At 43.2% G+C, this 15,229-nt stretch overlaps 2 protein-coding genes across 3 annotated transcripts in view; both read right to left on the bottom strand.

Annotated features, from left to right (window-relative positions):
- Positions 1-32: 32 nt before the first annotated feature.
- LOC128151139 (E3 ubiquitin-protein ligase RNF213-like) lies at positions 33-15,190 on the bottom strand. Of its 2 annotated transcripts, XM_052808237.1 has the most exons (22): positions 15,101-15,190; positions 13,170-13,380; positions 11,986-12,176; positions 11,543-11,671; positions 10,621-10,731; positions 10,193-10,435; positions 9,529-9,610; positions 8,869-8,903; positions 8,445-8,539; positions 7,534-7,693; positions 7,025-7,205; positions 6,099-6,193; positions 5,263-5,514; positions 4,807-4,939; positions 4,013-4,096; positions 3,459-3,639; positions 3,131-3,332; positions 2,906-2,983; positions 2,394-2,591; positions 1,477-1,566; positions 1,181-1,359; positions 33-648 (listed from the first exon to the last, which is right to left on the bottom strand). In XM_052808237.1, the coding sequence occupies exons 2-22, from the start codon at positions 13,372-13,374 to the stop codon at positions 495-497; spliced, it is 3,078 nt and encodes a 1,025-aa protein (XP_052664197.1). In that variant the 5' UTR covers positions 13,375-13,380; positions 15,101-15,190; the 3' UTR covers positions 33-494. The 2 variants fall into 2 exon arrangements, with proteins under 2 accessions (XP_052664197.1, XP_052664198.1); XM_052808238.1 differs by lacking the exons at positions 11,986-12,176; positions 15,101-15,190 and adding an exon at positions 14,268-14,382.
- Positions 13,992-15,229, bottom strand: part of RNF213 (ring finger protein 213) — a 39,771-nt gene continuing 38,533 nt past the window's right edge. The window contains exons 45-47 of the mRNA XM_052808476.1: positions 15,101-15,203; positions 14,268-14,382; positions 13,992-14,048 (exon numbers count right to left, since the gene is read on the bottom strand). Coding sequence (XP_052664436.1) covers positions 13,992-14,048; positions 14,268-14,382; positions 15,101-15,203 — 275 coding nt within the window. The remainder of the gene's footprint in view (positions 14,049-14,267; positions 14,383-15,100; positions 15,204-15,229) is intronic.

Below are 15,229 nucleotides of genomic sequence, written 5' to 3'. Positions count from 1 at the left end.
CTTCCTCCGGTGGTTTTGGGGTGGTTTTTTTTCCGATTTGGTCCCAATTCGGCGGTGGGGTTGAAGAGGCTCTGCCGGCGGAACGGAGAAAGGGCGGGCAGGGGAGGTTCGGTACCGGAGCGGCAAGGAAGGGGCAGGGGGGAGCAGGAGCCTGGTCTGCAGCTTGGTGACAGTTCAGTGTCCAGAGAAAGGCAGATTACAAAAAAAAAAAAACACCCAAGCTTTTTTAAAAAAAAAATCCTTCATCTTTAGCAGGCAGCTTTGGTTTTTATGATGCCTTCACAAGTCTCTTCTTCTCCACCGTCCTTCTGATGCATGAAAGCATCTAATCTTTGCAGCATAGTTTGGGTACTGAAGTTAATAAAAAAAAAAAACACACAAACCCAAACAACCAACCCCCCCAGGTTCTAGAATCTCACCAACACCACGTGTTTATGGCACTAAAATTGCCAGTGTAACAGGAAGGTCAGACAGACCCAGTGTTCCTAGTGGTCCTAGCTTTCCCTATGCTCTCTTTTGAAGAGAACAGCTGCTTTCCATGTAGCAATAGCATGACAGAGAAGAATCTCATCTGGAAACAGCTCTTGCAGCTCTGTAGCTAACTCAGAGTCTTTTGCATCAAGGTAAGGAATGAGTGATTCCTTCAGGCTGGAAAACAAAGAGCAAAAGTAGTATTAATAGATGGTGTACAGCAAACTACAGGTAGTATTTTGTATGGTAGGAATGCACCGATATTAAGTATACTGAGTTTTAATGCATGTATTTTGTAATGAGAAGGATTAAAATAGCCAGTCAGATTTATAGAGAGGCTAGAGAACCCAGAAATGGGAGGCTGCAGGTCAGAACCAAGCTGCTAGGGCCAAGCTGTACGTGTGGACAGCTGAGTGACTGACTGCAGAAGTGCCTGTGTTTATCTTTAGAGCTCATGAACAGCAGCTCCTGGCATATTCCAGCAGTGTTCCCAAAATAGCTTCTGTAAGACGAAGAAGAGTCATACATGCCAGAAACAGGCAGTGTGTCTTAGAACTAGCTGCATATTCTTAATGTTGATGGTTGTGCTTTGTGTCCAGCAGGGCAGTCATTTGCCAAGGGAACCATTTCCATCACGTGCATTTTCAGAGACAGAGAAGCTTAAGTTAATAACAACTGTGGGCTGGTTTGGGCTGCTTAACCCTGTTACCTCCATATGGGTCTGAATTCATCCACAGCTTGGACACGTCTCAGCTTCAAGACAATCATTTCATGGAGCTCCTGCAGGAAGGTTTCCAGCCTTGAGTGGACAAGGAAGGTGTTGAGGAGCTTGGCGATCTCTGGACTGAGCTCAGCTTTGTAGGCTGTATTGATGTCTACAAAAGGATCCTAAAAAAAGCAGTGAGGGAGGAAAAAAAAAAAAACAACCAACCATACACATTTGAGCAAATTCATTTGAGAAGAGGCAGCAGCTGATAAGACACTGAAGTTATCAGTGTACCTTACCCTTTTGAGGCGCAGAAGCTGCTCAGATTTGCGGGTAGAAAGAAGTTGCCACAGGGCTATGTTGTGCTTTAAGTGGCATCGTCTAAGGGCCTGAAAGAAAAACACACATATATGGAGTGAACCTGGATGTAAGGGATGTGTTTAGGAACTTGTCCACACCCTGCCCTGCCCATGCAGGTCAAAACTGCAGAGGAACACAAGCACAGAGAGTTCAGCAGGGAGTTCATTGAGCCCTTTTAACCTTGGTATAGAAGCCCATCTGCAGTAGGCTTCTCTCTCCATCTTCCCCATTTTGCCTTCAAGAATCCATCTTTTTGGTATCATGAAAGGGAGTGGGAAAGCAATAGGGCTAGTCACACATACTTGTCATAACATAGTGCTTTTGCCCCCTATCAGTAAAGGGCCTCTTTTCACACATCATTAGGAGATAAAACCTTCCCCTGTCACCACTTTTGAGAGGTAAAGGGATATTTTCAATCCTGCTCGGCACCAGGCAAGCCAGTGTCACTGAAAGCTGACTCATAATTGAAAGTTCTCCCTTTTCTCAGTTTTAGCATTGCAACTAATTATGCTGATATGAAACTGAGAATTCTCCTTCCTGGTGCTGACAGAAGAACTTGCATCTGCAGAGAAGAGTTTGACCTTCTGCATATCCTGCACCTGACCCTTCTGTAGGGTTTTGCAAGAACATGCTGAGCATCGCAAGCTGTTAAGATGCTCCCACCTTGCAAACACTGGTTGCAGGGGAAGTGAAAATTGTTTCCCCCCCTGCTATTGAATCTGGTGGGGAGGGAATTCTATCACATACCTTTTCAAGCTGAACTTTTGCTGGGCTTGGAGATCAGACTGGCTGGATTTAGTATAAACCAGTGCAGATTTTATCTTGTAAGAATAAGAGCTTTGCTCTCAGGACTCACCTGCAGTACATGAGGGTTTGTCTGATCACCCATCTGCAGAACATTTTCAATGTAGTCAGTCAGAAGCATTTCAGCATTCTCTCCAGCCATGGCCAGGAATCCCAAGGTAATTTCAGTGATGGACAGAGCATCACAGACATCACTGTAAGACTGTAGTTCCCCACTGATCATGTTCATCACAGAACTGGGGAGAGGACTCTGAAAACCATGAAGTCAAAGCAGTTGCTAATATTAGTTTAGAGCTAATTATTAGTTTAGATCCTTATTGCTGCTTAAGTTGCTAAAGTCACAGAAGATGGCAGAGCCCCAGATTGAGGAAACTGAAAATGCTTAACTATATCTCTTTCCTTTGGCTGACAAAAGAAGGCCAGTTTGTATGTACTCAAGGCATGCCGAGAGACTAGCAGAGAAGCCTTCAGATGAACAAGGCAAGTGACAGAAGACAAACCTAATATTTCTTGGGATATCAGGGGTCACATGCTTGCCCTGTTTCCTCCAATGCAGAAACCCACCTGATCCAGCTTATTCCTGACATCATTGAACATCTGCTCATAATTCCGATCATGTCTGTACACAAGGGTAGGTATTCCCTGTCGGGAGAGAAACCCATGGTTGTAAAGCTTTGGTAACATTGCTTACCCTGCTGCAGTGCATGCCTGGCTGCAGCAAACACTGCAGGGCTCCAAAATCAGCCAAGAAGTTGTCTGCAGAAAACATAGCTAGCTGTCTTGTCCTACCTTTAGGGTGATGAGTGGTTTCCCCTGCAGGAACTTGCTGATGACTTGCTGCTGGATCCTCTCCAGATCAAAGTCCTGCAATGTCTCCCCTCCCTTCTCCATGCTGTACTGGCAGTTGGACAAGATCAGAGGAATCAGGTCTCTCTCAAGCTCATAACTGATCAAGTGCAGGTCAGCCACTTCTGATGGACTGATGAAGTACCTGCAGAAGAGAAAACAGTCTCCATTTAGAGAAGCCTTTATGAAGCAGGGAAAAATTGGTGTGATTGTGTGGTAGCTGGTAACACAACAGAGCCAAAAAACATGCCTAGCTGGAATAGCAACATACCTGTCATCTTCCTTGATGTGTTTGTTCACTGAGTGGATAAAGTCATTGTGCAGACTAATGAGGTAACTGGCTAAGGCTGTGGAGCAGAGGCCCAGCCCCTGTCGACGTGGCAGAAGGACCTCAAGCTTGCTGTCCAGGGTCAGGTCAGCATCACAGTAGCCTTTAGGAAGCTTAATTTCCCCTGAAATAAAAGGCAGAGAAGACTGCTTGAGGTGGCCCAGAGCCAGCCCACGATGAGCAAGCCTCTCCTGAGCTGACCCAGGTCAGGAGAAAGTATAGAACCTGAAAAAAGCTGCACTCTTTCCATTACATCTAAGCACTAAAGGCAGCAAGTTCAGGTGAGAAGACTACAAGAGGGAAATAAATTCTTCCATTTGCACCTAGATCTTCTTAAACCTTTAACGGCCAAGGTCAGTTCTGAGGATATGTCTCAGCATCGCTGATGGGAGGAACTTGAACTGTCAAAGAGTAGTAGTAGAGGAGCATTGTCTGACAGCTGGCAATTCCTTGCTTCCATCACTCTCAAAACAATGCTGAGAAAGAAGGGTACTCACCATTGGTGTCCAGCGAGCTTCTCAGCTTGTTCCAGACAGACAGAAACACATTCACTCTCCTCTGTAACAGGTCCCTCATCACATCTGAGGAATAACAGAAAGACGAATCCTTGAAACACCTTTTACTGGCAACACCGTGAAACTCCACAATACAAGAATTTTCAAAGCACACCAGTGAACTCTAGGCAACCGCTCAAACAGATTGAGAGAGACTAAACAGACATTAAACAGTTTTCTAATGGTATCAAATTGAGTAATTTTCTCTGTTTGTTTATATTCTTCCATTATGGTCTGCTATTGGCCCAGGCTACAAGGCTGGATGGATCCTTGGTCTGATTCTGCATGACCTTTAAGTACTTTTCCACAAGTACTTAAAAATGTTAAGTAACTGTACTTACGTACAATGGAAGGACTTGCCACAAAATGTCTGTATGCTGCTCATGAATGGAAGGGAAGGACATCTATTCCACCTTTTAGGCAGGCCCTACTCTAGGGCAGCGCTTAAAAACTCAACATACCCACTGCTGCATTCAGGGATTTATCTTGCCTATCTCTGAGCAGAGTCCCCACCCCTTGTGAACAATCTTCCTGTGCTTAATTCTTTTCAAAGTCACCTGATGACTATTCCAAGCATAACTCCAGGGTTAAAGTCTCCAATTCATTTGGATGGGAGTTAAAAGGAAAATATCAGGGCTTAAGACTGCAAGCTCAAGAGTAGTTTTCATCTTCATTTTCAACTGGACTACCCAGTGCTTTTTGTTTCACTAATTACAGTTTTGGCAGAATCTTCTCACCTGAGAGGGGTTCCTTAAGGAAGTCTCTGATCGAGCAGTGTTTGACAGCAGCAGTGTTCTGAAATCGCCTCACCAAGTCTCTCTGCAGAGCCAGAATCTCTGGCAAGAATTTAACCAGCCTCAGTTCTGTTTCCTGGAAGAGGAAAGGGGGCCTATGAGTAAGGTTGTTCTTGGACAAACCAGTTCCAAATAGTTTTATGGAATTACTTTTTAAATGTTTAAGAGAAAAAAAAATACTTTACACGTGCAGTTCTCAAGATTATAGGAAGTTATCAGAATGAAGACACTGTATAATCAAACAGTGGTTTAGTCCTGGGCAACTGGCTCTAGGTGACCCTGCCCAAGCAGGGGGTTGGACAAGGTGACCTCCAGAAGTCCCTTCCAACCTCAACGAGTCTGTGATTCTATGAACTGATCTCTGAACATTGTGGGGTCTCATCCCTGTGTCACACCCACCTTCTGCAAAAAATTCCAGAGGAGAGGGACAGTGTCCTTAGCATTCTTTTGCTGGACTACATGGCCCAGGTTCTCCACTGAAATCCTCTTTCGGCAGCTCCACATCTTGGAATGATGTATGTGACTGTCCTTTGGCAGCTGGGACAGGAAAGTGACTGGGTCACCATACACTATTTTCACTATTGGATTGGAAGAAATTCTCTCATCCTCTTGTATTTGTCTATTTAACTTCCGAATTTTTTTATCCAAATCCTGCATTAAAAAAAAAACAACAAAAAACCCCAAATTATATCAGAATTGTTAGTGTCCTGCCATCTTGAACCTCCACTAGAGTATATTTTCCTAGTAGCTTGATGACCAATTGACACAGAAATATGTCAAAGCAGAAGATGAACTCTTAGGGAAGGCATGTGAAACACATACTGTAAGACAGCTGTTTGTACCATAAAGTTATTCTTTGTTCTCCAGCTCATCCAACTTGCAGGTCTTCCATTCTTGAGATGATGTATACGGGGAAAAAAAAGGCAGACAGGATTCACTTGGGGCAACCATATGCTCACTTGGACAAATGCTTTCAACTGAGCTAAGACATTTCTGCTTTTCCAGCTATGTAAAATCATCATAGCACAACTCTAGTCTCAGATACTCATTTCCACAGGTAGAATAAAGTTGGCTGATCCTTACAAATTAAAGCTAACCTGAAGTTGTGTCGTAGATGGATTGGCTTTGGGAATAGCTAGGTGAAAAGCATAGCACATATTACCGCAGGTCAGATTTCCAAATAAGTAGATTTTTAACTGCTCAGCTACTGAAATTTTATACAGCAAATTTCTTACCTCCAATTCAGGAACGATAATTGTGTTTGCAACAATTTCTTCCCATTTGTTTCTCTTCTCCTTGGTGGAGAGCACATTATCAAACCGAACTGGCCCTGCAACAGGAATATTTATCTCTTACGTCTGCACTATTTCAGTTAAAAGAAACCACAGATTTTCTAACCTTCCAGATGCGACACCCTTGCAAATTAGCACGATGAGCCAAGAACAATTACAGAGGTCCTAGAAGCTAACCGAGTATCTTGGTCTATCTGGAGAGTGTCATCCAAAACAGCACACAGTGATCACAGGTTATCATAAGCTTCTGTCCAGTCATTCATTTGAATGATGTGGACATTTATACAAGTCCCAGAAAGGTTAAACAAGTTGTTCAGGGTCAGACCATGATCAATGACAGACCAAAGAACAGAGCTTGGAATACTGATTTGTGCTGTCACACACTAAAAATATGGCTATTACATATAAATCCCCCTATGACACAATGACTCATGTCAACTTGAACTCCAGATTCTACCATGAACCATACTCTGCCATCCCTCTTCTACCAAATAGCTTCTTGGTAGTCATTTAGAGGGCAGTATGGTATATAGATTATACACAGCATGAGCCATTGTGCTTTGAGTAGCACCTCTGCTTGTGAGCTGAAAGCTCTGTAAACAGATCATGAGGTTATTTATTCAGTAATTCCTTTTCAGAATTATGCACCAAACCTTGCAAACCCCACATATACTCAACCAAAAGAGAAGTAAACAGCCAAAAATTCTTCACTTCCTACAGTCAGAAACAAGCCTCAAGTTTCTGGATCTTCCTCATCAGCTCAGCTACTGCCAGTTGGAAATGGTCTATTAGCAAAGCAGCTAAATAACTGCTGCCCTTAAAATACTGATATAGCTTGCAGATGTGATATAGCAGGTAGTTGTCCTTACACTGGCCTGGGTGCTGATGGGTGTTCTTGAGCAGGCTGCTGAGGACAAGATGAAGGATGGCGATAGTCTCATCCACACTCTTCCCCAAAATTTTTGTCAGCTGTGCCAAGTCCTCCCGAATATGCTGCTGCAGGAAACTCACAGAGTTGTGCACCGGTGGCTTGATAATCTTTTGCAATGACTGAAGAGAAACAACAGGCAAGAATGAGCATAGCCAATAATGTCCAGTTGAAGCAGAAGGCATGCAGAACTACAGTCTTACCAGAAAGTCAACTCCATCCTATAGGATTCCTACCACTTGAACAAATACAGGCAGGTATGTGTGTATATGTGTGCATGCAAGTGCATGAAGGAACCAAAATCACTTCTGGGCAAGGAAGGAAGTGAATCTGGGTCTTGCATCTTGAAAGACTGCCCTAGTTGCCTGGCAATATAATGAAAAGGACCAGCATCATACAAAGGTTTCACTACATTTCATGCGGCCGCTTGGAACTATTATTGGAAGATACCTGAGGATCTTTTGTGGCTCCCAGCAACATTGTCAAATGTGTGAGCAGGCGTATCAGAACAAAGACAACTGGGGACATGGCCCGATCAGACACTCCCATTGTTTTTCTGTGTTGTACATCTCCAAGTATGTGGCCAGTTTGAGTTCTGTCTTCATTACTCCTGTTGGAAAGTATACATAGTATTTTTTTTCTTTGACAAAAAACACACAAGAGATGTCTTTGATACCCAGTAATGTCTTTTTGACCCATAAGTTCTCTGAATGCTATAAAAGCTGCCAATTAGAAGTGCTACAGGGGAATGAGGACTTCCAGTAAGTTTTGTACACAAATAAGCCAGTTTAGTTTTGCTGGCTGATTACTCTTCCTTGGACATCTCTTCCTAATATGTTTTCTACAAAAGAGGCAATGTCCAGCCCTGCAGAGCAAGATTAGCCAGCTCCACGCTAGATAGATGAGAAGCCACTATTAGAATTAGTGACCTTAACATTCTTACACAAGGGCTGTAAGTGCTAATCCAGAGAATCAAGGAAGGGGGAGCACAAGTCATAGTTAGTGGAGCTCTAGTAGAAATTCTTCAGTCACACTGATCCATTTAAGAAAATGTTGCCTATTACTATATGTTGGTATAGAACCACATAACCTATATCAGCCTGGATGAACAGGGAGATGAAACACCCTAAACCAGCAGCTTGACAAGATCTTATGTTAAGACAGTTTCTGCAAAGTCAGAGTTATACCAACACACCTAACAGCTGAGCCTCTTCCCCCTCAGAGGCCAATGTCTGAGCTAATGGGGAATCCTAAGCGCCACTTTTCAGGTAGCAGCGTGAAGTGGTTGGTACCTTTTGTCTTGAAAGCATGACAGGCAAGTACTGCATCAATTAGCACTGAAAAGGTTAATCAAAGCATACCGGAATTCTTGAAAGCCACGCAGTGGTTTATGCAGTTGCCCTCCAACTTGGGCGCCACAGTCAGGACAGTGGCTAGTTTCCATGGGGAGGCCACACTAGCAAAAAGCAAAAGGAGAACACTGAATTCCAGAGTAAGAGCCTCTCCAGCAGAGAAAGAGAATGAAACAAAAATCCAGGCTGTAACTGGTTAATTCAAAAACTGCTATATACTGGGCAAAAGACCTCTGCCTGTCTTGTTTCCTTGATTTATGGTATAAGCTATTAGATCTCTTCTAAATTTTATATTACAATGGCAAAATTATTACTAATATAGAGTTTAGAAAATGAACCACTGTGCAACAGAACATTAAAACTAGTAAACAAAATAGAAGTGTATTGTTGAAAACACCGCCTGCTTAAAAACCCACCAGTCTCAAATTCTTACCTCTCCTACAGTGCAGGGGTGGCCATTTGGACATGCTATCAAGAAAGAGAAACAAACAGGACAGTATTATAAGACAGACATTTATAAAGCCCCTGTTATTTCCTTTCATAGGGACCATCATCTTGGAGCAAGAAATATGCTTCAAGATCTAATCAAAAGCATTGACTGTTGCAAAGCTCAAAGGAATGACAGGCCCATATAGGAACCCAAGGAATTTTTCAGTGCTTCTCTCCTTGAGAAACAAGGAACAGAAGCCTGAAAGATTCTGCTACTGAGTACCAAATGGGCCAGTAAGCATGAATGCTCCCACCCCTGGATTCCTAGCCTGCACTAAGATCCTACTGCAGAAAACAGAGGACTGAAAGCTGGCTAGAAAGGTGGCAAAGTGCTCTTCTGTTCACACCACTTCAACATTGCCAGAAGTAACAGGACAGGTCTTCTGCACACTCAAACTTTGTAAACAGCTGTAAGCTTGAGACTAAACAGAAGCTCAATGCATTTTGGTGCATTACCCACATAAACTGTAGCTACAAGTCTTAATTTACAAAGGATAACTCATGCTGAGAAGAGGAGTGTGTCTGTCCTCGCATTTGGAACAGTTTCATTCAAAAACCAAGGATTATTCTTCAATTTCTTTCACAGCCAGTCAGGAGCACTTACTGTACCAGCGCAGAGTGGCCACTCCTTCCCAGGCCCTCGCCTGAGCCATTATATCTTCTGGCATTGTAGGCAGAAAAGAGTGCTAAGGAGGAAAAAGGAAAAAAAGTGACGAATATATAAATCAGTTCTTTTCCTGAAGAAGTTGCTCACTGGTTCTTTATTCACGATGAAGAACAAGAACTATCAATATTGTTAAGACTCGCATGTGCACTCTCTAGACACCCTGAACTGGACTCCTCTTGGTGTGGCCTGATGTGCCCTGGCATGTACCAGAACGTTTCCTTGCACCTTGGAAAGCCAGAGGAAGTAGAGCAGCAGATCCCTCCCACCCTGACTCAGCCTAGGGCTCCACAAGCCATTATCCACACAGGTCTCCACAGTATGACCTGCCAACTGCTTTCAGACTTGCTCACTCAAATATCAGCAAAAGTATTTGTCTGTTACTGCTCGGGATGCAGAGGTACCTTGAAAAGGTATCAGTCCAGAGCTGCTTGTTGTGCTAATTAATCCCAACAACACTGAAATAATCCTACATCGGTAATTCACAGCTAAAACAGTAAGTTGGTGCTTTTGATGTTAAGAAAGGTTAGGTTATAGAGGATCCAGCAGATACATGAAAGAACTAGCAATATGCTGAATTGCCATCTGAGTTAAATCTCTTTACCTCCATGGTGTGCGGATGGAATGCCAGATTCCTCAGGGGCTGCAGGACAGGGTTCTGCCCACACAGCAAGACAGCTGCGGTATGAACAGCCATTTCAATTAGTGCTCCACTGTGGCTGAAGCTTTGAGGATCCACTCTCAGAGATGGCAGTGCATTCATCACAAGAGAAGCTGCAAAGTGCTGCAGGTCTGGAGAATTCAGGACTTCAGAGTTCTGGATGAACTTAGTCATAACATCTGTTTGCTGAAAGCACATATTAAAAGAAATAAAGCCAGCATGATATTGCCCACCAAACTGAAGAGGACTATCAGGACATAACTGTATTTGGGGTAGAAGAACAAAGGGCTCTTCCACCAATGACTCAAATCTCATTCATCCTTATCAACGAAGCATGTTTGTCACTTCACTTCCAAAGTGAAGTATCTTACCTGCTGTTTGGGATGAAGACTTGAGTCACTAACTCCATACAGGGCAGTGACCTCTCTGAAAATAGCCAGGAGCAGATGGACAGATCGTACAGCTGGGGAACTGCTAGATGCCTAGAAAAGAAGAACTGATTATATGGCAGAGAGCAGGCTACAGCTGTCACAGCTAAAGTTACTGGATACGCAGGCTTCAGCAGGTCTGTGGTAAAGCTCTCCCCACAAATGAAGGGAGATAGTGCAGAAATGGCTGCTCAAGCCATAAATGAGTGATCTGACAGCACTCAAGCTGATTGAGAGCTTTACAGCAGAAACTTGTCAAGTATTTTATTCTTCTAACATCCAGCTGGAATTGCGATCTCACGAGGCAGCAACCTGTACATGCCTTCATTCAAATCAAATCAACATGCAAGTGAAAAATTAAATCACAACCAGTGTATAATAGACAATAGAGACATTCAAAGGCGCATTGTTTGCAAACTTCTTGAAGATTTTCATACACAAAATACATATTGGAAAAAGGTTACAATTATACAGAGATCACCCATTTGATTTTTGCATGGCAAGACACAACGCTAGGCAGATACGGGCAGGCAGGGGGCATAAATCTTCTTTGATTATCTGTCTGCTCTCCCATCAGTTGGCTACAAGGTGCCTATATTGCTTATTGTTAAAACAAACTGCTACAATAGATTAGAAGGGGAGAAAAGTGAGATGAGGCAACCAACAGAACCTCAGTTACATATGCTAGAACACAGGTGAGAGTAAAGCAAACATGTGTGTCTGCCAGCGTAAGCCACAGTAACTTTCAAGCAAAGGAACCCAGGCATCTCCACTGGAAGAGACGCTGCCAACAGGAACACATAAAGCTTAAACGCTGGCCATTCAGAACCCACAACAGAATTATGGTGAGGAGAGAGCACCCTACCTTCTCCGCCTCTAGAAGACCCTCAGTCTTACACTCAATCATGGCTTTCCCCACAGCATCACGCAGGACTCTGTAATTCTTGCCACATGCCAGGTAACGATCGATATGATTAGACTGGCTGTTCTGTATCTACAAAGGGAAAAGCCCATGGTGAGCACTGTAGACATTAAACAGCCATTGGATAAGGCAGAATCTCCTCTTCCTCCCATGAACTGTGGCATTTCAGCCTTCGCAAAGAGACAGCAGGCAGGCATGGCAAACCAAATGGCTTCTCACTGCCATAAGAGACTCCATTCAATAGAGCGCAAAGATAAGTCATCTTCACAACCACTCTCAATGTGGTGAGTCCCCCAAGAGCCACACAACAGCAGAAACACCCCAAAGCAGCACAAACTGAAGACTAAGAGACCAGAGCCATCTCCAGGGAGACACTTCCTCCTTACCTGTTGCAGAATTTCCACCGGGAACACCCAGTTAAACTGCGCCTCTGTGACAACCTTCTGAGCAAATTCCATCCCATACTGACTAGCAATTTTCCGGACTAGGTAAACACGATGCCAGTTGTTCTTGGCGAGGCTACAGAACACCCTCACATTTGCCAGGTAACGCTGCTTCTCCTCTACCTGGTCTTGCTCTGGGGAGAAAAAATAAAAAAACCCCACCCACATTCTACCTTGTAAAACTTTTCTGTTGGCAATGGGTGTAGCACCAAGCGCCTTTTACTAGTACTGACTAATTACATAGGAGACCTTCAGAGCCCTCTCTTCATCTCTCTCAGATGCTTATCTAGAGTGTTTCCTCAGCAGGATTTTAGACAGTAATTCATTTCTTCAACAGAGGATGACATACTCTACTTCCATTTCCTCCTCTCAAGGACAAGTTTTCCCATTTATTGGTAGTTCATTCTCAGAGCTCTTCCATCTTGCTCAATAACGGCTTTCCATTGCCTCAACTGCCAAGGTGATGGTGTTCCCTAAGAACAATCTCCTGGGATGCATTTTGCTAGCCTGACATCCTCGAAGAAAGGGCTGGACAGTGAAGTCCCTTGGAATTAGCTACATTACTACACTTTGATGCTTCATGAACTGTGTAAGTATCTGAGACTCTCCACACACTGTTCTCCTTTATTGGGTCAGGAAATCAGCTCAAAACTTCTTTTACTTTTTTTTTTTAAGTATCTCTTCGTCCTTTTTAGCTGCGCAGAGCTCTCACTCATATAAAACAGAAAGCCTTACAGCAGTCATGTATCTGAGGCATCATTTATGCTTTATTCGTTTATTCATTAAAGTTCAATTTAGTTGGCTCTAAATAAAATTTCATTGTTAGCATCTGGAGGATAAAATAAATCTCCTTCCAAAGGCACAACTGCTATGTAACTACACCCTAGGGGTCACTGGCACAGCCTTGCTACTAGTTATAGAGCACTTCTAATACATGGTAGAGGACAAATAATGACTGACACTCCTAATGAAAGGGAAAAGAAGAAAGCTGATGCACTTGTTCTTGGCCATGCATCAAAACACGTTCTAGCATAGCACAGGTGCATTGACTGTGTCAAGCCCATCTCCCATGGTGACTTTGCTCTGTATACAGCATTTCCACTTGATAGCAGAATAATTAGACTTACCTGTGGGCTCATGCAAGTCAAAGACCAGCTCTGCAGCTTTACTCAGGTACAAGCGAACCTTGGCTACTGCCTGCAGATATTCAACAGATGATTCCTGAGGAGTTTCTCGATTGTTCTTTGGGAGATAGTTCTCTGGAAAGCTTCTGTCTCCAGGCAGATAGTTAATATACTCATATCCTATGCTGCCCTCAGACTTTTCACACATGGAATCCTAAAAATGGGCCAGAATATTGCATGAGTGGCAGAACCACTTGAATCAGATGTCCCCTGCATTGGTACTTTGTATCTCCAATGCATCCACACTGCAGTAAGCACATTAAATTTTCATGTCTCTCACGGCACCCTCCACCCCAATGCCATTAGCTCCTCCCTGCGATCTCTCCGGTGCTTATCCTAAAGCTCTGCCACATCACCCAATACCACTTTCAGCAATGCACCCAAGCTTTCTCCCATATTTCCTAAGCATGTAGCCGAGCAAGAGAGTTATGAGCATGCTGACTGGCCACACACATGCTGAAACACACATGTCCAAGATGCCAAGCTCTACCTGTCTTTCCCTTAGCAAGAATACAAATTTTTATCTTATCTACAAAGTCACCATTTTAATGAAGACTATAAGAAATGAAACCTCTACCCTGCTGTCAAGTTTGTTTAAAGTTGTCCAAAGCATTAAAAGTTATGCAAGGGAAGGGAGAAATCCAAACAGTGTAATCTAAAGCTCTGCAAACAAAGTGTCTGCGAAAACAAGAAAGTAGTCTAGTAGTGGACTACCACAACTAGAAATCCCCCTGCTTGCTGCACTCCCGTGTTGAAGTTTGAGTCTTATTGGGCCTCACACCTACCCAAGGTGTCCAAGAGAAAGAAGAATTTAATGTAATGCTGCAAACGCACACAAGCCTTACCTCAAAAAGCAAGGCTAGTTACTGGAAAGCAGGTTCTGACCAGGTGATTTGATATAAACTTCCTTTCAGTCTTTCTAGTTAAGCAGCTAGTTACATGCACAAGAAACTTGCCTAAAATTGCAGAAGAATTTCTATTCTTGACTTTAAGTCCTGCAACAGTTTTATTGCCCAGCTCTTACCTACCCAGCACTCTTACCTCTAAGCAGTTGACAAAAAGCAAGTAGAGTTCTTTTTTATCATTTTTCTCTAGGATCTTGCTGTGCTCTACCTGGGACAGGTAGCGTTGCACATCATTTTTCACTTCATTGAAGCTACAGGAGAGAGAAACACCCCCTTACCACAACTGCAATACTGACGGCTACTATTTATGTTTTAAATCATGACCAAACTGCTAGTTATGCCCATGTGACAGAGGGGTCACTCTGGATCCATCTGGAAGACGGAAAAGCAGTTGTGCCATGTTTTGCCAGATGTCATCTAGCTTCACAGCCTGATCTAGGCTTCTATCATCAACAATGCTAAATTAACGTTTCTAGGGCATAAGTCATCTGATCTATTTTAAGCAACTGATTTAGGAGATGATCACACTTGAGAAATGGCTTTCTGTGCACTGACTGCAAACAGAGGCTGGAAGAGCTAGTGTGAACTGAGAGGTCTGTGTAAACATACAAAAGATCACTCTTGATTAAATGTCTGTGGATAAGGAGTATTGCTTTGCTGATCTACAGCATATCAATTAATCAGCTATCATCGTTACCCAAGCCATCCACGTTCAGCACAGGTTTAGGTTAAGAATAGCTAGGTAAACCTTGGCACAGACTGGTCAGATACTTCAACACAAGCTACATGCAAGCCAGCCAAGCTGCATAACTAATACAAGAGCACAGGATGAATTTCACCTGTAATGATTCAAATTCAATTAATAGCATGGAAGTGAAGAGAACAATCAGATTGGTTTGATGAGGTCATGAAAAACAAAGCTGAACCACCCCCTAGTGTAACATCCATCAGTTGTCTGACTGTGCTCACCTGTACTTCAAGAGAAGCTTCAGCATTACTGAGCGGATGATGGGAATTTCATCCACTTCATCATTAAATGGGGACAGAAATTTTGTGTAGATAGCAGGGTGATCTGTGGAGATAAGAAAAAAGACAAGT

The sequence above is a fragment of the Harpia harpyja genome, chromosome 14 (assembly GCF_026419915.1).
Source record: "Harpia harpyja isolate bHarHar1 chromosome 14, bHarHar1 primary haplotype, whole genome shotgun sequence".
NCBI classification, from domain to species: Eukaryota; Metazoa; Chordata; class Aves; order Accipitriformes; family Accipitridae; genus Harpia; species Harpia harpyja.
Note: the sequence above shows the minus strand (reverse complement) of the source record. Positions and strands in the feature narration are given on the sequence as shown.